Raw genomic sequence first — 21,273 nt, forward strand, 5'->3', positions numbered from 1 at the left:
TCCCTCCTCTTCCTCCTCCCTCCTCTTCCTCCTCCCTCCTCTTCCTCTCCCTGTTGAGGCTGACTGAAACCCCAGCCCCCCAGAAGACTCCAGCGTCTGCCTGGCTCTGCCCGCTGCTGGCGTTGGGACTGGAGAGCTGTGCTTGGGGGGGGCCTCAGACCCGTGCTCCGGCTCCCGCACCCCCCGATTCCCTGGCCTGGCACCTCCTCCGGCTTCTGAGTGCCCCGCCGCCCCTTAACGGCCACTTGCCTGTCCAAGATGACCTTGATCCCTTCTAAAACCGCGCTGCCCCTCCCCCAGAAGAGAGGCGCCCCTCATGTTCAGGCGTCCCCCGGGGGGCCTAGTTGAGGAAGCCCTGGCAGGCCTGCTGGTGGAGCGAGGGATGGGGAGGAGGGGGCAGGGGGGTGCTTCCGGGAAGGCTGAGCTCCCCGGCCCCTGGTGACCACTGTGTGACCTCCCGGCACCTCAGTGTCCTCATCAGTTAGATGAGGGCAGTGACACACGCGTCACAGGCTTGGGAGGATTCAGCTGCCTGCTTTGTGTAAACAGCTAACGGCACTTGGTGTGTCAGGGGCTGTAACTGGAGAGGGTTGTTGCCGAGGAAGGGCACGCGGGCCAGGTTGAGGGCTGGGGAGCCTTGGAGTCTTTGGGGCACAGGATGGACACGGTCCCTTCCAGGTTTCAGAAAGCTCACTCTGAGGCAGGAAGGGCATGGGGTGGGGGAGGGGTGGGGGACGGGTGGGGGGGCCGGGAGCCAGGCAGGAGGGGCCGGGGCAGTGGCCTGTCAGGCAGAGGCAGAGGGCAAGGTGACAGGGGCTCAGGTAGGACAGAGAATCCGGAGCTGGAGTTGGCAGAACACTGTGACCAGAGTCAGAGATGACTCGTCCTCTGGCCCGTGTGGCTGGGGACCGCTGAGGTGCGGTTTCTGAAGGAGTAGCACACTAGTGTGTTTAGCCACTGCCCCCCCCCCCCACCCCGAACCCTCCAGAATAGAGCCTGGCTTCCTCTGCTCAGCTCTCTTTAGCAAGCGTATGAGTCCCCGAGGGCGGGGAGTGTGCCGCAAAGAAGCCACACTCGGGACTTCATTGTGGGACGAATGAGCCCACCCTTCAACACTTTGAAAGGAAGCCGTCCTCACGCCCCCAGCCCCATCCCCACAGCCATAGCCCGGGGAGAAAAACACCCCGTCCCGCTGCCCTGTCCCTACCCTGATGCCCCTGCTGCCTGGCTTGTGTCCCGAGCAGCTACCCCAGCGTCCATCTGGCCACAGGACCCAAGGCGGGACCCGGGATGGAACTGAGGTCAGGCCAATTTCGAAACCAACGTCATGAAAGCCACAGTTATAGGGAGCTGACTGCCAGCCCAGCCCAGGCATTGTCCTGCAGGGTGGGCCCGCCTGCCTGGCCAGAAGAGGGCCCTGCCCGGTCACAGGGCCAGGGCTCAGAGTGCGCCTCAGCCCCTTTGGGCACCAGGGGGCGGGGGCCACATCTGTCTGGTCCACTGTTGTGTCCATCCCCAGTGCCTGGCACATGACTGTGCAGCCTGTGAAGGGTCACTTGGCCCCCCTGGGCCTCAGCTCTGTGTGAACAGAGAGAGTGAGCCTGCTGTTCAGGACTGCGGAACAGTCGCTGGGATCACGAGCTGCATGCACCCGGTCCGTTGGGTGCTGTTGGTGTGACAGGTGCCCTATGACCCTGTGCTCTCAGGTTCCCGGTGCCGGCAGGGGCCAGGCCTGGAGCCAGAGGAAAGGGCTATGACAGAGGGGGACGTGGGATAGTGCCCAGTGTCAGAACACCAAGGGTCTTACTCCCTAACCTTAAAACATCAACCGGTCCTGTCCTGTCCCACAGCCCTACCTAGGGTACGACACTTGCCAAAACAGGGTGATTTGTGTGATCAAACACTGGCCCGAAAAAGCAGGGGACCAGACTGTCTCTGTGCACTGTGGTGGAGCTTATTTAAGACCTGGGCTGCAAGGATGGATCCTAGAAGGGTACAGAGGGGAGTGACCTTGGCTCTGGTAAGCCCTCGGAATCCGCACAACCTCAGCTAGGTAGAAGTGATGGTTGCACAGCATTGTGGAGACAGGAAATGCCCCTGGACTGTACACTTTAAAGCGGCTGATTTTATGTTATGCAATCTTCACCTCAATTTAAAAATAAAAGAACCGGGGGTACCTGGGTGGCTGAGCTCTTGATTTCAGCTTTGGTCATGATCCCAGGGTCGTGGGATCAAGCATGGAGCCTACTTATGATTCTCTCTCTCTCTCTCTCTCTCTCTCTCTCTCTCTCTCAGGGCATTTGGGTGGCTCAGTTGGTTAAGCATCTGACTTCAGCTCAGGGCATGGTCTCACAGTTCGTGAGTTCGAGCCCCACATCCGCCTGTCTGCTGTCAGCACAGAGCCGGCTTCGGATCCTCTGTCCCCCTCTCTCTCTGCCCCTCCCCTGCTCGCTCACTCTCTCTCTGTCTCTAAAAAATAAACATTAAAAAAAAGAAAGAAAGAAAATTAGGGGTGCCTGGAGTGGCTCAGTCGGTTAAGCATCCAACTTCAGGTCGGGTCATGACCTGGCGGTTCGTGGGTTTGAGCCCCGCATCAGGCTCTGTGCTGACAGCTCAGAGCCTGGAACCTGCTTCAGATTCTGTGTCTCCCTCTCTCTCTGCCCCTCCCCCACTCACTCTCCATCTCTCTCTCTCTCTCTCTCTCTCTCTCTCTCTCTCAAAAATAAACGTTTTAAGAAATTATACTAAAAAAACATACATTTTTTAAGAAAATTAAAAAAAAAAGATTCTCTGTCCCTCTCTTCTCTCTCTCTCTCTAAAAATAAAATAAACCTTAAAAAAATAAAAATAAAAAATAACAGAACTGCTGCCACTTACTGAGCACCTGTTCTGTGGCAAGAACCGTACAGATGCCCTGTTTGAGTTATCACTACTCCTTTGGGCAGCTCTGTGGGGTGGCTGGCATCCACCCAGCCTTCAGACAGAAACCGCCTCAGAGGGGAAGGCCAGGCCGCCTGTTGGTAATGGGAGTCGAGATTTAAACTACCCTGGGTCCTTTGCTTCATAGGTTAAGAATGTCTCTGGGAGGCGCACCCCGGTGGCTCAGTCGGTTAAGCATCCGACTTCCGCTCGGGTCACGATCTCATGGTCCGTGGGTTCGAGCCCCGCGTTGGGCTCTGTGCCAACAGCATGGAGCCTGCTTGGGATTCTGTTTGTCTCCCTCTCTTTGCCGCCCCCCGCCCCCCCCCCCCCGGCTCCCTCTCTCTCTCTCTCAAAATAAGTAAGCCTTAAAAAAGAAAATTCTCTGGGAGGTTTGAGAGGTAACTGGTTCCCAGTAGGGCCACTGGGAAGTCGGGCTGGGGCCGGGGAGGCAGGTAGATTTACTGTGTTGTGTGCCGCTTGGGAACCTTTGACGTTTTGAACCACGTGAATGGTCAAAAGATACCAACTCAAAAGATAATAGAAAGTCAAGAAGGAGCATTTTATTTGCGAAAATAAAACACTGCCTCCGTAGTTTCATGTCAGAAACCAGCCCGCCGGATTGCTGTCCCCACTCATCCGGTTGGTAGACTGAGCCGCGAGGCCTCCTCGGTGATCATAGGACGGTGATGCTCCTGGCCTCACGTGGCCGCTGTAAGAATTAGGTGACATCACAAAAGGACAAATACTGTATGATACCACTTCAGTGACGTGTTAGGTCGTCGGAATCGTAAGGACAGTGCAGTGGCGGCCAGGGGCTGCTGGAGGGGGGGAATGGGGAGTTAGAAAGGGTGGTGGGGCCGGCTGTACCACATCGTGAGTGTATTTGATGCTGCTGAACTATACGCTTAAAAACGGTTAAGATGGCAAATGTTATGTGTATTTTAACACATTTTTAAAACGAAAAAATAATACAGGGCGCCTGAGCGGCTCAATCGGTTAAGCAGCCAACTCTTGGTTTCGGCTCAGGTCATGATCTCATGGTTTGTGGGCTCAAGCCCCGCATTGGGCTCTGCACTGACAGCGCAGAGCCTGCTTGGGATTCTCTCTCTCTCTCTCTCTCTCTCTCTCTCTCTCTCTGTTTCTCTTTCTCTCTCTGCCTCCCCCCCATGACTCACTCTGAAAATAAATAAATAAAACTTAAAAAAAAAAAAAAGAAAAAGAATATAAAATGCAGCCAAAAACCAAAACAATTAAATGACAAAACGGAACAAGGTAGGTAACAGTTTGCACGCCACTTGGTCCTTCCTGAGGCCCCAAAAAGTACTCATCGTCCTCCTCCTCTCTGGCCCTTCCCGCCGCGTCTCACACCACACACCTGCACGCGGCTGAGTCTGCCTGTCCATGACCCCCTCCCCACCGTGTAACTTGTGGTTTCTCCTCCGCAGAGAAGGCTACAGATGGCTCCCTGCAGAGCGAGGACTGGGCCCTCAACATGGAGATCTGTGACATCATCAACGAGACTGAGGAAGGGTGAGGCCCGCAGGCGAGGCGGGGGGGTGAGGGACGGGTTGGCCAGCCAGCCGCAGTGCAGCCTGCCTCTTGCCACAGAGCCCCTCCCCATTCCCACCCCTCCTGGAGTGCAAGGGGAGACCCTCCTGTGGTCCTCGGTGCCAGGAGGGCTGCAGAGGTCCTCTGAGTCCCACCCCAGGCAGGAGTGTGGCATCTTAGACATTTTGGAACAAAGATTCCATCCAATGCTGTCATGAGATGGACAGGGGACCCAGAGATGCCCTTAGGGGGCCACCAGCCCACACGGCCTCTCTCAGGTCACAGCCTGGCCAACTGGACCTCTTAGGACATCACTTGGGCCACATCCTCATGGGACGCGGCCAGCTGGTGGCTCCCAGCACTGGGACGTGGCCCCAAGCACTGTTCTGCACCATATGGGCTGGAAGGGGCAGGGAGACTCCCAGCTTTCTCTGTGAGCGAGAACAGACTTTCATTTCCTTAAGATTTGGAACCAGCAGGGGAGGGGACCTGAGGGGGTCAGGGGACATGGAGAAGGCAGTGACAGTGAAGCAGAACTGAGAGCCCATCGGCATTAGCCTTTGCCAAGCATTTCCGGTACACAGGTCACCCCAGGACACATGCTGTGGAGGAGGCATCGTGGTCTGGGCTCTTGGTCTCTGACTAGCACTCTCTGACCAGCTGTGTGACCTTGGGCAAGTCACTGTACCCCCCTAGGTCTTTGTTATCAGAGGCAGATATCTCTTATAGATTCTTCCAGCGGTAAGCCCAAAGTCCCGAGGGGAGCAGAGAGGGAAAGCAGGGTCACTGTCTTCAGGAGAACCCAGGAAGGGTGGGAAGAGGTGGGACCACAGTCATCGGGAAGTACGGAACAATCTGAGAAATCAGAATCAACAGCTGGAGCGGGACCTCATTTCGCTCTCCATTTCTCACTGGGATAATCCAGCTGGTCTGCGGGGTCCTTCTCAGCCAAATGGTCCCTTTGTGGGGAAAGTGAGCCCAGGCAGCTGGAAGCGGGCAGCAGGCAGGGAGCACCGAGGACAGCACACAGTGGCTACCGGCACCTTCCAGCATCCCCAGCGGGGGGCAGACCGCAACGGCAGGGCCACCGAGATAAAAGATGGGGGGCGGACAGGCTCAAGGAGCCCCTGAGAGGGCCTGGGGCTGCACAAACCCCCTGGAGAGGCAAGTCCCCATCTCCCTTATAAGCGTTGGCAGAACTGGGGCTTGGGCGTACTCGGGTTCAAGCACATATGCTGTTGACTTGAGCACTTCCTGTGTTCCAGGCGCTGCACGAGGCCTTAGGGACCCAGCAGCGGGCAGAGCAGATGTGACCCTTGGCCTTGAATCTCTGGTCTAGGTCTACCCCCCAGTGGGTTGTGGCCTCCCTGCCGTCCACTCTGGGCTCCTAGCCGGGTACTGAGCGCAACAGGCCCACAGCAATGGCACACAAGCCTGGATTTCTGATTCCCAGTGCTGTGCCCTCTCTCTGGGCTGCTCTGAAACGTGGAAACAAGTCCGTTTCGAGGGTGACGGCCTGCCCCAGGGCATTGGTTGAAAAGTTTCCCACCCTTCTGGGACAGGGGCCCACCCGGTCAGGGACCATGGTCCTTCACCCCACGTGTCCTGTTTGTCCATCACAGCCTTGACAGGCCTCCATGGCTCCTCCACCTTGCCTGCCGCCTTCGCTCGTGTGGGGGGACCCGTGTCGGGGTTCCTGACTTTCCTGACCCGCTCTTGACGGGCTCATCACTGAACAGACAGATGTCTGGCAGACAGCAGGACAGGCCCCAGAGGCCACTTCCCAGCCTAGGAAATGTTGCTCATGCTCCTGTAGCGTATGGGGTCTGGGAGGCCAAGTGTCAAGAGAGGACACGGTGCCCCTCTTTGGGGGGCGTCTTCTCAGCCTGGGAGCCCCGGGTGGGTGTCGTGTGACAGTGCACACCAGGGAGATGGGGGACTGGGAGTCGTGGGCGAGGCAGATTTTAGACGTGGAAGTTGGGGGCCACAAAGGCTTTTAGGCCAGAGCAGTCGGGGCAACATTGATTTCACCTGCACAGAGCTGAAGGGCAGGACGTAGGGGTGAGGCCACCGGCGTGCGTGGGCTGGGCGACAGATGGGGCAGGGAGGGCAGGCTGCCACCAGAGCCTTCAGGGCTCCCCCTGCACAAGGTATGCCCACCCTCCCTACCGGGATGGCCTGGGCCTCTTCAGCCTCTCCCTCCGCCTCCCCACACGGCCTCCATCCAGTCCCTCCCGCCTCTGCCTGAAACACTTCCCTCCTCCCCTCAGCTGGTTCCATCTCATCCTTCACGCCCAGCCGTGATGCCACCCCAGAGAGGACTCCCCTGACACCCACTCACTCTTACTGCGGGCCCCCCTTCTTTCCCACAGTGATGTGGGTCTCCCTGGTCATGTGGTCCTTGAGAGCAGACCCGCACATTCACCAGTGTGTCCCCAGCACCCAGCATGGTGCCAGCATGTGTGACTACTTAATAAGACCTGAGTGGAAGTGTGGGTGGAGAGAGGAAGTGGCCAGGATGAGGCCCCAGGACTCTGCCCACACGTTATTCGTTTATAAACCCCAGTGTGTATCAGGAATCCTTGGGGGTGTGATGAGTATACAGATCCCGGGAGAGCTTGGTTCAGGGACCTAGGGTGGGAGCCCTGGGTTTTGCGTTTTTAACAAACCCTCATACCTCCCCCCAAGAGGATTCTGGTGCAAGGGATCTGGAGAATCTCTGCCAAGTATTCATGCCCTACTGAGGACTTTGGCAGGGCAGGCAGTTTGTGTTGTGATTAGAACCTGTGTGTTCAACAGGAAACAGGACACAGGAAAGATGGATGAGTGGCTGGCTTGGATGGGATGGGATGGGATGGGATGAATGGGATGGAAGGATGGATGGATGGATGGATGGATGGATGGATGGATGGGATGGGATGGATGGATGGATGGGATGGATGGATGGATGGGATAGGATGGATGGATGGACAGATGAGATGGGATGGGATGGACGGATGGGATGAACGGATGGGATGGATGGATGGATGGATGGATGGACAGACGGACGGATGGACAGACGGAACCAGCCCTGTTTTCCAGGGCTTCCTGATCTTAGGTAGGTGGCCCCATGTGTTGAATAAGAAGGTTCCATTCCTCAGCGCATCCTTCCTTTTGTCCTTCTTGTGCCCAGTCCCAAAGATGCCTTCCGAGCAGTGAAGAAAAGAATTGTAGGGAATAAGAACTTCCACGAGGTGATGCTGGCTCTCACGGTGAGTGCCCCATCCATCCGTCTGTCCCTCCATGGTAGAGCCACACCTCCCCCAGGCCTAGCAGGACTCCCAGCCACCCTGGGGCTCCTCTTCCAGGGGTTGAGAAGGAAAGGTCTGTGGGCAAAGTGCCGTCCTGTCTACCGTGCTGGCAGACACAGAGTGGCCATTTGGCAAAGTTCTCTCCAACTTCCTGGCATGGGGAGCAGACACCCTGAGGCCCACATCCCTCCAGACCCAGTCACAGAGAGCTCGTGCCAGAGGACCTGCCAAGTGACACAGAAGCTCGGCGAACACAGAGCTCAGCAGGGCAGAAAGCCTGGCCGGGCAAATTGGGCACTTGGATGCCCTGGAAAGTGTGCATAAAACAAATGCCGGTGGCCAAGGACGGGCCAGGCGAGAGGGGGCATCCTGGCTGTCGGAGGGGTTTGGCTGCGAGTGGAGACAGCGCTCTGTCCCGGCGTCCCCAGCAGCACTTAACGTCAGGTGAATCCGGCTAAAGAGCAGGGCACTTCCAGCCAGGAAGGGAGAACAAGAAACGAGGAGGGAAGTTCAGCGCCTGGTCCTGGGGCTGCAGGGTCACCATGGGATTATGGAAGTTCACTGTGGTTTCCATTTGGAGAGCCACCCTCCCTCCAGACTGTATTCGGCTCAGAAGCAGCTTCAGGACAGGCTTCTGTGGGTACTGAAGCCACTCGGTGAGGGGCCACTAGTGGGCACACCAGCCCCCGAGTCGGGGCACTGTCCCCACTTCTCCGTGTTCCAGGGTCTCACTTGAGGGGGCCCCTCCCGTACTCAGCCTCTTCTCCGGGATGGAGGCCGAGTGCAAGGGTCCTGGGCACTCCTGCTCACGGGCCCCTCACGGCCTCCAGGTCTTGGAAACCTGCGTCAAGAACTGCGGGCACCGCTTCCACGTGCTGGTGGCCAGCCAGGACTTTGTGGAGGGCGTGCTGGTGAGGACGATCCTGCCCAAGAACAACCCACCCACCATCGTGCACGACAAGGTTCTCAACCTCATCCAGGTGAGCGCGGGCAGGCCGGGCCAAGCTCCATGCCAGCCGCCTTCCGGGGTGGGGAGAGAGCTTAGGGCCTGGCCAGACAGCAAGGCGCCCCCACCATCGCTGCTCTTCTGTCTGCTTCCAGCTCCTTCTCACGTGGGGCCGTCTTGGTGTCCACTGACCGGAGGTTCTGAGTGCGGGGAAGGGGCTTGGTGGGGGCTATGTGGGCGCGGCGGTCCGAGGACCAGCGAGTCAGGGCATCTCTGCTCTCTGGGGGCGGATAGGTGGGCTCGCGGGGGAGATGGTGAGCAGTGGTTACCGGCCGTGTCCCCCTGTCCCCTCTCAGTCCTGGGCTGACGCGTTCCGCAGCTCGCCCGACTTGACGGGTGTGGTCGCCGTCTACGAGGACCTGCGGAGGAAGGGCCTTGACTTCCCGATGACCGACCTGGACATGCTGTCGCCCATCCACACGCCCCAGAGGGTGAGGAGACTCCTCCCGCAGGAGCAGCGGCGGGGGGGCAGGTCGGGGAATTACCAAGCAGTTTCCCCGGCTGCTCTCTGACGCGCTTGCCCGCCTCGCTGATCCCGGTTTTTGCCCGCTAGACCGTGTTCAGCTCAGAGGCGCCATCAGGGCAGAGTTCTGTGGGCACTGATGCCAGCCATGGAGGAGACTCCACCCAGCACACCGCCCCCCTGCCCGTCCCGGCCGCACTCCCCAGTGACACACCCATCACGCCAACCCCTGAGCAGGTAAACAAGCCTGAGTCAGAGCCACGCGGGGCAGGGAGGGCCCCTCTCGGTATGGAAATTTCTATCCTCACAGCAGCCCCACTGGGTATGTATCATTCTTCCTGTTTCAAAGACGAGACTTAGATAAACTCACTTGCCCAGAGCTGCACAGCTCATCAGAGATGGTGGTGGGATTCAAGCTCAAGTCTGTCTGACTCCCAGCAGGCTCGGTCCTGCACCTCGGCTGTTCTCCAAAGTGTGTGCCCCACGGAGCCCCTCAGGCAGCACCGGGGAGAGTAAGTGCCCAGTAGGTGGCCCCTTCGGCAACAGCGTCTTCGTCTTCTTTGGGTGGTTTGTTTATGTGCTCAAATACGATTTCATCTGAACAGAGGTTCTGGCTAAAAACAGTTTTAAAACATCTGCACAAAACATTTCTTTAAACCCTTGCTCTGCACCCATGATGCTTCCCACAGAGCTCCAAGAAGAAGGTTTGGGGTGTAGTGTAAGATTCCAGGGGCCGGGGCTCCGTGAGTAGCCCTGCAGGATTGCCCACAAGACTCACGACGCGCTGACTTAGCTTCTGTCCCTCAGTTTCTTCCTCCTGGAGTCGGGGGCAAGGCCACCTGGCAAAGCCGCCTGCCCCCCAAGGGATATCTGCAGCCATCACCAAAATAAGCTGGATACATGCTCATTTCATTTATTTATTTTTAAGTTTGTTTATTTATTTAATCTCTGCACTCAGCATGGGGCTCGAACCTACGACCCCGGGATTAAGAGCTACATGTTCTACTGACTGAGCCAGCCGGGCGCCCCAGTGTGGCCCCATTTTAGACGTGGCTGTTGGGATGTGAGCTGAGGCCTCGTGTTCTCGGCATGCCCACTTTTGAGCTGTGTTACGAACTTTAGACCCATCATACCAGCTACATGTGAAAGCTTAGCTGTTAAAGATACTGGCAAGAGAGACACAGGTCTGTGATGGAAACAAAGTGAAACTTGACCTTCCAGAGTGGACCCACTAATCTCCTGTACTGTCTCATCTGGACTTATGAACAAACCTGCTGCCAGCAGCCCTTCACACCCCAACCTATCTGAAGAGAAGCTTCTGTACTGGGTATCTCACAATAAGTTATAAAATCACCTCCCAGAGTCACAAATATTGCTAGAAAAGTTTTCCTAACTGGACATACAATTAAAGTGGTATAAAACTTGTAAAATCACCCTGTGATCCAAATTTCATGTAGCCTAGTTATGCTTTTAACCTTTTTGCCTGAAGTCTTACATCGGCGTGGATTAAGCCTGATTACATCCAGGGTAAGAAGGTTCTCGTTAAACAAAACTGAGTAGGCGGTGTTTAGTTTCCAGCTCCCCTCTTGTCTCCTGGGGCATGTTAAAGCTTCCAGGCATCCAGTGGTGTCACTCCCAGACTCTGTTGTAATTAGGTCCCATCGGACCCGGACACACTGGGCTTGTGGTCAGTAGTCTTTCCACTCATTTACACCAAGAGTGTTCATTAAATCGGCCAAATGTACCAAACGTGTCCTGGGGTTTGGAAGGTGTCTGTGACCCGTAGTTCCTACCTGTGTCTGCACCCGCATTTCTTCATCTGTAAAGGCTGGGATAATGATACGTGCCTCGTAAGATTGTGGTAAAGGTTAATGAGCAACAAAAGTTAAATGCTTGGCATTTGGTAGGTGGTTAATAAATGGTAGCTGCTGTCACAGGCATCGTAAATTTATATACTGACTCTCGTAATCTGAAATCAGCTAGGTCACATGCAGTTCTCAGAACGTAAGCCACTTAATAACTGGACCCATAAGGTATTCCATGGCCAAGGTTCTTCGTCCAGATTAATTTTAGAACCTCCATACCAGGGCACCTGGATGGCTTAGTCAGTTGAGCGTCCGACTTCAGCACGGATCGTGGTATCACAGCTTGTGAGTTAAAGGCCCGCATTGGGTTCTCTCCGTGTCAGCAGCACAGAGCCCACTTGAGGTCCTCTTGTCTCCCTCTCTCTCTGCCCCTCCCCCGCCCATGCTCGCTCGCTAGCTCTCTCAAAAATCTTTTAAGTTTAAAAAAAAAAAAAAAAAAGGACTTTCATACTGATGCCTTACTAGACATTCACAGTGTCCACAGAGTTCCTGAGACCAAGCACCCCACAAAGCCCCACAGCATAAGACACTGGACCAGTGGCCCTTCGCCACCTCACCCATGTGGGGACTGTGCGACCTGATTTACGCTGATTCCCCAAGCTGACACCCTGGAACCCTTTGATCACTGAAAACCTGCTAACATGGTTTTAACAAGCGCTAAATCTGAGTTTCACACTCAAGGTGGGGCGTGGCACTCATGCTTGAAAGAGCCCAGGACACCAGAGCAGACCGGGAGGAGCAGACCAGGAGCAAGTCCTGTCCTCACAGCACTGTCATCCTAGGCAGGAAGCCGGCCTGCTGATTCCCTCCTCTCCCCTGGGCGGGGAACTGCCCTCCAGGGCCTCGTTAGCTGCCCTCTCGGCCCCAGGAGATGCTGGAGCCCTGCAGCCGTACTCTGTGGTGCATTTACCTTCAGCTGCTTTCCTTTTGGCCTTGCCTGAACCAGGCTCCCCAGTTTGGAGATGGTAACGGTCGGTAGAGCTCTGTGAGGGGGTCTCTGGGGGGGTGGGGCAGGCCCACCACAGGCCTCTTCGTGCCGCGCTGTGGCCCAGGAGCCAAGAGGGTCCTGGCGGGTCAGCTCCCCTGGGCTAGTGGCGCCAGCCTCTCCTCGTGAGCGGCGGCCCTGGCCCCCTGGCCTCTCTCACCAGGGCCGACCGTGTGTTTCAGATCGGGAAGCTGCGCAGCGAGCTCGAGATGGTGAGTGGGAACGTGAGGGTGATGTCGGAGATGCTGACGGAGCTGGTCCCCACCCAGGCAGAGCCTGCAGACGTGGAGCTGCTACAGGTGAGCGAGCGCCCAGCGGTCCACGCACATTTCTCCCCCACCCACGCTGCAGCTTTCGTGACTTCCTCTGAACTCCTCGGTCACAGTGGGAGGGCTTAAAACCAGGGACTCTGGACCCCAGCACGTTGGAATTCAGGGCTCTGCCATTTTCTAGTGGGAACAAAATGGCCCCTCCTGCCCCAGCTTCCTCATCTGTAAGATTGTTCTAATAAGAGCTTTGAAGGTCTGAGTGTGACATGAGAATTAAATAAGGCTTTGCATGTAAAACACCAGCCCTGGGCCTGGTTCTAAGTAGGTCCCCAGTCAATGGTATTGAGGAGAAGCTTGGAGGTGGGATTTCCCCCCTTCCAGAATTTGAAGCTTAGCAGGCAGGTATGGGAGCAGCGCCGGCGTTGAGAGTAAAGAGCAGGCCTTCTCGGGCCCTGGGGCAGGTGCAAGCCACCGGCTTTCTCTCCGTATGTCACATGTATTCCCGCAGTCCCATCCCCAGCTGGGAGCCACTGAAGGCACCACCCCACCCGTGGAGGTCAGTTCACAGAGGTGCCAAGAAAGCAGGGGGGGTGGGGGTGCAGCGACCAAGGCCCAGGAATCACCAGGTGTGAGTGCTGGGTTGACACGGGAACAGCTCACAAGCAATGAGCACTTCCTGCACACCAGGCTCTGATGTTAACACTTGATACGCATTCATTCTTCACTCCGTCCTCACTGCACCCAGCAACAGATGGGTTCTCTCATTATCCCCATTTTCTAGATCAGCCAACTGAGGCAAAGAGAGGTCATGGAATGTGCCCAGGGTCATGTGGCTGGTAAGCAGCAGAACTCGAGCCCAGGAGCCTGGCTCCAGCCACTGCTTTTCGGCTGCTGAGAGGGGTGGGTACGGAAGTGGGAACAAAGCCACAAGTGTGCTTGGTCACAGGAGGAAGAGAAGGGAGGCCCACAAGGTGTTGAAAGTGGCTCCAGCCCGCCCTGCCCCACAGTAAAGGCAGATGAGGAAATCCTCAGAGGGGGTGGGTAACAGGGTCTGAAAGAGAACACAGGTCAATGTCGGGGCAGTGTCTGGTCTTCATGGGGCCTCTAGGAGGAACGTGCCAGCGCGTGGCCACAGTCAGCAGTGCCGATGACCATCTGAACCTCAAGACCTCGACCCAGGCACCTGTCCACCTTGTGGCAGGTACCTGAAGAAAGAAGAAGTCAGTCTTACAAAGGAAGAACTTCGAATGTTGTGGCTTTTTTTTTTTTTTCTTTCTTTCCCAAAGGAGTTTCAACATGTAACTTGCTGATTACAGATCGGTCACAGACATGGCGACTCAGTGCCATGGGGGGTCCTGGAACAGGAGGACATTAGTGGGAAAACAGTGACACTAGAAGAAAGTCTGGAGTTGAGCTCATAGGGCTGGGCTGGCATTCACATCTTTGACAAATGCCAAACTGAGGAGAAGCCGGGTGAAGGGGTTACGGGAACTCGACTACCTTGGCAACATTTCTGCAGATCTGAAATTATTCCAAAGTAAAGAAGTCTTTAAAAAGAAATTAGTGGAAACAATGAGGCAGAAATTCAAAATCGGGGTTTGCAGGTAACAGCTGGAGTCCTCTAGTTCATTTATTTAGGTTTGGTGACAGAAAGATCCCCATCACCCAGAGAAATGGTGATTTGTTTCACCGGCCTCTTGGGGGGTCTTGGTTTTTCAACCGAGCAGAAGTGGCGGCTGGAACCATAATACCAAGTCTGCATGCAGCCAGGTTAAGCCAGCAGCCCCGCCTCACATGTTACTTGTCTCCTGCATGTTCAGTATTGGTGTAGAACACCGGACGTGGGAGCCAGAGGCTTGTTTGCGGAACCCCGAAAGCTGTCCTGGGAGCTTGGAGTCTGGTTTGGAAACCCCTCCATCCTCCAAGGCGGCACAAAGGCTGGGGCCCGGCCCCCAGCGATGGCCTCACTCTGGGCCCAGGGACTATGGCCATCTCCCTTCCTGCCTCCTCAGGAGCTCAATAGGACGTGCCGAGCCATGCAGCTGCGGGTCCTGGAGCTCATCCCCCGAATCGCCAATGAGCAGCTCACAGAGGAGCTGCTCATCGTCAACGACAACCTCAACAACGTGTTCCTGCGCCACGAACGGTAGGCCGGCCGCCCCCGCCTTCTCCCTCCCCTGGCTCCCTGTTCACACCGTCTGACCTCCTGTGGTCTCCCCCCTTCCCCGGCGTGTCCTCAGCCGTCTCCTTCCCCGGAGGGCATGAAGTCTGCCCAGCCTTCCAGCCACCTCTCCAATCCCTGCCAGGGTCTGCCCTGCTGCCATGTCCCTGCGTGTGGGCCTGGTCCATCCTTGCTCACTCTGCCACTGCCTGGCTCTGGGGCTGTGGACCAGTTACTTGACTTAATTACTGCCCTTTGACTCTTTGCACACTGCACGCAGCTCACTTAGGCAGGAAAATAATTTATTAGGAGAATAGCCTTTATGAAATGGGAAACTTTCAGAATCCAGAAAAGAGTGAAACAGTGAGGCCTCCCAGCAGAGTAGGAAAGAAAGATCCCAGGGCGGCCCTGGGGACTGGGGGCAGAAACTCCCAGGCCACGTCCCCAGGGTGCTGCCATCAGTAAACGGGCCCCGCACAGTTGCCCACTTTGTGTCATTCTGTTCAAGAGAAGCTGATTGGCTCAGATTTGTCATTCCCACTGGGTTGAGAAGGGAAAAGGGGCCCTTGAAGGGTCACAAGGAGATGGGGGAGGAGCAGTTCCCCAGAGGGCACTCAGGTGCTAATACAGAGAAGGGGTGCCAGGCTCTCTATATCTGAAAACGAGGTCCACGGTTGTACCTGCCCTATGGGGTGATGCACTTAGCAACCAGGGGTCCCTGGGTCACAACACAGTTATTCCAGCCTTCTCCAGCCCTTGTTCATCTCACATCTTTGTCCATCAACACACAGGTGATTCTGAGTCCCTTGAGAGTGGGGCAGGGCTGCCGTGGGCCACGTCTACGAGGCCTCTCCTGCTCGCCGGCTCAGTGGAATAGAAGTGTCCCTTTCTGCCATTTTGGGGTGTGGGCTGAGATGGCCCAAGGACCCAATCTGGGGATGACTGGGACCCCCTGACACCCACAGGCATCAGGCCCGGCCTGATATCCTATGCCTGCTGCCTCCTAGTTCACGGTCATACTCAGTCTTCGCCGGGGCTTCACGTCTGGGAGGCAGGTTCCACCGTCGTCCCCTTGTAAAAGATGAGGCCGAGCTCCAGAAGGGACGTTAATGTACCCACCGTCACTCAGTAAGTGACAGGGCCAGCACTCAGCAGACCACGGCCTTCTCCGCCCACCTCAGCAGCCCCTTGGCATGTCGGGAACGTTTCAGGGAACAGAACTCACCTTTGCTGTGTGCCGTGCGTCCGCATTTTCCTGTCTGTCCTGGCCCGTCCCTGTGTGTGTGCCAGTCACGACCGGAGTGGGCAGGCAGTCAAAAACTCCAGTTGGGACACTCTTGCCAGTGAACAAGGGGCACTGTTACCCATCCCCCAGGGATACACCGGCAGGGATACGCATCCCGGGCGTAAACTGGGTCTGTCACCCTAATCGTGACCCGCCAGGTGGATTGGGAGGCCTGCAGTGTGAGGAACCCTGCCCGGGCTGGGCTGTGCTCAGGGGCCTCTCTGTCTCTCTGACTCGGCTCGTTTCTGTCTTCGTAGGTTTGAACGGTTCCGAACGGGCCAGACCGGCAAGGTAAAGGCACTTTCCTATGACCAGGTCATGCCCGTGCTGATGTGGGAGAGGAGGGCTCCCTCCCCAGACAACCTGCACGGGATGTGCCCTCTTGTCCAGACTCCTAGAGAAGTCCCCTTCTAACTTTTTATGTCAGTGTCCCTTTAAGGTAACTGAGGCCCCCGCCATCAGCTAATGCCGGCTTCCCAACCCCCCAGGGGGTGCAACTGAGCTAGGGGCAGAGCAGGGAAGACTCCCTCATTCCCAGACAGAGCTGCCAGGGCCCTGGTGGCACGTCCCCCAGCAACGGCGGCATCTCCCTTCTCCCCAGGCCCCGCAGGAGGCCGAGGCGGCGGCCGACTTGATCGACATGGGCCCTGACCAGGCGGCCACCAGCAGCCTCTCGTCCCAGCTGGCGGGAATGAGTAAGTTCAGGGTGGGGGTTCTGGCCGAGGGCGCACGACGGTGCTACGGGCACCCCTCACTTTTGGGGGTGCCCTCCTCCCAGTTTGGGGCTGGAACGCCAACAGCAGACCGTTGGCCCAGACCCCGCCTCGCTGGGCTGAACCCCACTGCAAGGTCGGGCACCCAGGACCAAACACGTGGGGCTCTTACCCTCACAGCCCACAGCTCCTGAGCCCTCCGGGCCTCAGGGGCCCCCTGTTCTGTGGTCACCCCTCGACACTGAATTCTCCGTGGCCTGAGCCATCGAGGCAAGCTTGGCCTAGTCGCTTGAACGCCCTCCGCCCCGTCTCCTGTGTAAAGGGCAGGAATGGGCCCTTCCTCATGGGTCGTCGCGAGGACTGAGTAAGCTCACGCATGAAAGGGCCCCAGGTCGCACCAGGCCCAGGGTGCGCTCCCGGGACACGCTAGCAGGTGCCATCATCGTCACTGTGATTGGTTTTCACGCCGCTGGCTGCCTGCTTGTGCTGAGCCCAGGAAGTACGTCAGAGCCCGTTCTGAATCACTAATGCGAGGCTGCTGGGAAACCCAGCTGCGCGTGTGATCGCCAGCCCACCGCACAGCCGTGTCCTGTGCCAGATGCTGTGGGCAGCGTTTTACTCGTCACAGCTGCCCCGGGAGGGGGACTGTGACTCCACCTCAGGGAGAGGAAGTCACGTACCCACGGCCCCTCAGCCAGCAGGGACCTGGCTGCCCCATCCGGATACCCGCGCTGTCCCGCCCCGCGCCCACCCCCGCCGCCCCCCTGCTTCTCCAGAACCGTCCCTGGGTCCCTGGGCCTAGCAGCTCAGCCACTGCCCAGTGTGCAGGGCCCTTCATGTCCCTTTCTGTCTCTGCAGACCTGGGCTCCAGCAGCGTGAGGGCTGGCCTGCAGTCTCTGGAGGCCTCGGGCCAACTGGAAGGCGAGTTTGACATGTTTGCGCTGACCCGCGGCAGCTCTCTGGCTGACCAACGAAAAGAGTGAGTGGCCCAGCCCCACCCTGTCCCCTGCATTGCGGGCTCCCCATCAAGGCAGAGCCTCTCCGGGCCCCTGAACCCAGCTGCGTGGCATGCCGTGTGGAGGGACACACAGTCTGCTGTCTGCACCCCCTCGGGATGGCAGAGCTCCCACCCCCTAGGTCAGTCCCAGTGGCCCCAGAGGTAGACTTCATGCCCCACGGGCAGGCCTGGGGGGAAGAAGGGACGCCTGTGGTTTGATGAGCAACTGTGTGCCAGAATCTCACATAATCTGATCAGATGAGGAAACTGAGGCACTGAGAGGCTGAGTCATTTGCTCCGAGTCAGACCATTGATATGTGGCAACACTAGGATGGGACCCCAGGGCTGCTTGTTCCCAAACAGTGTCCTGCCCGGCCTCTCCCCACCACACCCCCCAGGGCAGGCAGAGAAGATCCCTGATAAAACCTCAGGGACTTGTCTAGTCATTTCTGTTGCTGCCTAGCCACCCTTAATGCCCCAAAAAGTCCCTGTTGCCCCACCTGGGTCTGCTCCCTCTGCCCCAGGGCTGGGGTTCTGTCCTTTGCTGAGCTGGTGTTTTCAGGGAGGTGCTTTCGGCAGCCACGGCAGGCCCCTTGCCTCGACGTCTCGGGACTGGCCCCACACAGGCTTGTCAGGGGAAGCAGTTTGCTTGGTACTCTCAGCCCTTGCTCAGGACCCTGGACTGCGCCACAGGCAGCCAGGATTTACAGCCAAGGAAAGCTCTGGATTAAGGGACTCCCTCAGCAGATGCCCCAGCCTCCCCGGTGGTCATTCTGGTCACTTGAATGGCCTTTGGCCTTCCCTCCTTGCCCTGTCTTTGGGAACTGTCAGTGGGCCTCTGAGGGCCCAGCCATGCCCTGTCCACACCACACATCCAGGTCAAATCTGATAGGCTGCAGCTGGCTCTGCCTGCCGCCCGGACCAAACCCTGGGCTGCGAGCAGCGTTTTTAGTCTGGGTAGTCTGCGCTCACGAGGCCCAGTGCTCACGGACCAGCAGCTCACAGTTGCCGTGGAGTTTGGGGCACGGAGAAGCCACTGTGCGGGTGGAAGCTAATGGGTCCACTGGGATGTGCAGCCGGGAGGGCCGCCCGCCCTCCCTCCCGCTAGGCCCCAGCAGGCAGCATGCTGGCCACGCCGGAGAGCCCCTGGCAGTCGGCCCGGCTCGCCAGCCCGGCGAGGCTTGCTGTTGCTCTGTTACTCCCTTGAGGAGCAGGCCCTGGGGGGCAGAGGAAGGCGTCCCCGGCGCCCGCAGTCTCATGGGGAGGAAGGTGTACACACCGCCGCCGTGCGGTGCTTATGGCCGCCCTGGATGGGGGTGCCGGGCACTGTGGACACACACGTGGTGGCAGGCAGCTCTGCAGAGGGTGCTCAGGCCTGGACCTTGGGGATAAGGAGTCAGGAAGGCCGTTTCAGGCCATAGGAGCAGTGTGTGCAAAGGCTCAGAGGCAGGGAGAGCGTGAGATGCTGGGCTCAGAGGCAGGGAGAGCGTGAGATGCTGGGGTGGGGGGAGGGGAGGGGACATCTTGGACCTTCTCACGTCATGGGGTCCCCTGCAGGCCCTCCCTGGGTCCCTGGGGACTGGTTTCCACCTCAGCAGAAAGCACGTGGCAGGGACCAGAATGCCCTGGTGTCAAGTTCCTCTTTCCTTTGTTCCGCTTGGTGGTCCCTCCCTTAGGCTTCTGCTGGGTCTTCTAGTCCCCGGCCCGCCTGACTGCCCTGCTCCCCTCCGCGCCCCCCCCCCCCCCAGGGGCTCTTGAATCCTCTGAGGCCTTTTCTGCCCACCTGGAGTCTGGCCCACACCTCCTTCTGCCTTCCCGGCTCCTGCTTCCCTCCAGCCTGTGCCAGCTCTGCCTCTGCTCACCGGGAAGCCAGCTCCTTGCCAGCCACACCCCAACCCCAGGTGGCACAGTCGTGGCCTCTCCAGCCGACCAGGCCAAGGAGAGCGACAGGGAGCATCTCTCTGAGCCAGACGCACCCTAGCCAGGCTTTGCTGGAAGTAGGATGCTCTTCTGTATTGTCATCCTGGGGACACACTGCACTGCACTGGATGACCTCCCCAGTGCCGGTGTCATCCAAGGGGCCCCCGGGCCAGTCCCTGCCCACCAGCTTCACCACAACCTTCGGAGGTGTAGCCCTCCTCCCTCCTGCGCTGGGTGTGGGGCAGGAGACACCTGGCCCAGCATCTGCGGCTGGGCCTGGGCGTGGGCCTTGCGGGAGCTTCCTCTATCCCGGGTGTCTTCCACCTCCACTGCTGCAGGCATGGCCCCGGGGGGACGGCCACGCTTCGGCCTGAGGGCTGCGGGGGCAGGAGAGACGGAAAAGCAGAGGTGGGGGCGAGGGCGTAACTAGGAAAGAATGTATTGTTCTTCTGAGTGAAGAAAAGCATTGATTCCTGTATATTCCTAGGTCTGAACATGCCTTATTCTGCCTTTTTCCACAACACACCTGCCATGTCTTAGAAGGAGGGACAGCAAGGGGGCTACTTCCATACCAGGAGTGGGCAGGACGCATGGCTCAGTCTTAGACATCACTTCCTCCTCACCAGCTCTCAGGGCCCGGACTCAGCTGGGGATACCAAGCTCCAGGAGGGCGTGAGCACACCGCCCGCCACCCTGGCTTTCGTGTTGGCTCCAGCCCAGCCCTGCAGATCGTCCCTAGCCCAGGGATGGGCAGGAGCTGCGGAACTGGGGGTTGAGCTCATGATGGCACTTGCGGCAGCCTCCACAGGAGGGAGTGGACTCCAGTGCCCTCAGAATGGCTGCCTGGGAATTTGGGGGTCTTCTCCCCAGAGGCCCTTTGACGTGCCAGTCTCCCCCATTCCCAGGAAGGCCATTTGGCATCGCAACGGTTTCAGTCAATAGGGCTCGGGTTCCTGAAGCCTCGAGCTGCCCCCCACCCCCGCCCCCGGACCTTCAGGGCTTTCCATTTGTGACGGGGATTCTGCAGCTCACTTCTTCCCCTCAGAACTGGACCGAGCTGGTGCTGAGGCCCCGCCTCCTTCAGCTGACGCTCCAGAATGAGAAGAGCGGCTCCTTCCAAGAATCAGGGCTGAGCGCCCAAGGCCGCCTCTGACGTCCCCCTGTAGCAACCAGGAGAGACCCCCCCCCCCCGCCCCAGTCCATTGCCACATAGCTTTCCCCTGACTCCTACCTTATTCTCTCGCTCCCCACGACTCACCTCACACACAGCAAACACCTTCCCTGTGCTCAGCCCCTGCCCTCTCTGCCCCGTCCAGCTGGTGGCATCCCCCAGGACATTTAGTCTTTCTTTCTTTCTTTCTTTTTATTTTTGAGAGAGAGAGAGAGAGTGCAAGAGTAGAGGAAGGGACAGAGAGAGGAGGGGCAGAGGATCTGAAGCGGGTTCTGCACTGACAGCAGAGAGCCCCATGCAAGGGCTTGAACTCACGAGCCATGAGATCATGACCCGAGCCAAAGTCGGATGCTTAACCAACAGCCATCCAGGCGCCCCATCCCCCAGCACAGCCAGGACGGGGCAGGGGAGAGCTTCGTGCTGGGGCCCCACGCAGGATGGCACCATGTGGGATGACGCCCCACCCAGCCATCTGCACATGTGTCTACGACAGCGAATGGAACTCTCCATCCAAAGGCAGCCTCGTACAGAACCACGATTTATTACCTTACAAAATGGAAGCTGCTCGGGGAGCCTGGGTGGCTCATTTGGTTAAACGTCTGATTCTTGATTTCAGCTCAAGTCAGGATTGTCACAGTCGTGAGATCTACCCCCACGTCGGGCTCCGTGCTGAGCGTG

At 58.0% G+C, this 21,273-nt stretch overlaps 1 protein-coding gene and 1 long non-coding RNA gene across 3 annotated transcripts in view; one reads left to right on the top strand and one right to left on the bottom strand.

Annotated features, from left to right (window-relative positions):
• Positions 1 to 21,273, top strand: part of TOM1 (target of myb1 membrane trafficking protein) — a 42,249-nt gene that overhangs the window by 14,592 nt on the left and 6,384 nt on the right. For both annotated transcript variants that reach the window (XM_049626246.1, XM_049626247.1), the window contains exons 2-11: positions 4,368 to 4,452; positions 7,643 to 7,721; positions 8,591 to 8,740; positions 9,063 to 9,197; positions 9,320 to 9,466; positions 12,262 to 12,378; positions 14,361 to 14,494; positions 16,052 to 16,085; positions 16,396 to 16,489; positions 17,366 to 17,486. In XM_049626246.1, the coding sequence (XP_049482203.1) occupies positions 4,368 to 4,452; positions 7,643 to 7,721; positions 8,591 to 8,740; positions 9,063 to 9,197; positions 9,320 to 9,466; positions 12,262 to 12,378; positions 14,361 to 14,494; positions 16,052 to 16,085; positions 16,396 to 16,489; positions 17,366 to 17,486 (1,096 nt within the window). The remainder of the gene's footprint in view (positions 1 to 4,367; positions 4,453 to 7,642; positions 7,722 to 8,590; positions 8,741 to 9,062; positions 9,198 to 9,319; positions 9,467 to 12,261; positions 12,379 to 14,360; positions 14,495 to 16,051; positions 16,086 to 16,395; positions 16,490 to 17,365; positions 17,487 to 21,273) is intronic.
• LOC125919535 (uncharacterized) lies at positions 3,458 to 4,390 on the bottom strand. The gene is made up of 2 exons (XR_007456823.1): positions 4,298 to 4,390; positions 3,458 to 3,631 (listed from the first exon to the last, which is right to left on the bottom strand). It is a non-coding gene; the product is annotated as an uncharacterized LOC125919535 (long non-coding RNA).

Source organism: Panthera uncia, chromosome B4 (genome assembly GCF_023721935.1).
Source record: "Panthera uncia isolate 11264 chromosome B4, Puncia_PCG_1.0, whole genome shotgun sequence".
Classification (NCBI taxonomy): domain Eukaryota; kingdom Metazoa; phylum Chordata; class Mammalia; order Carnivora; family Felidae; genus Panthera; species Panthera uncia.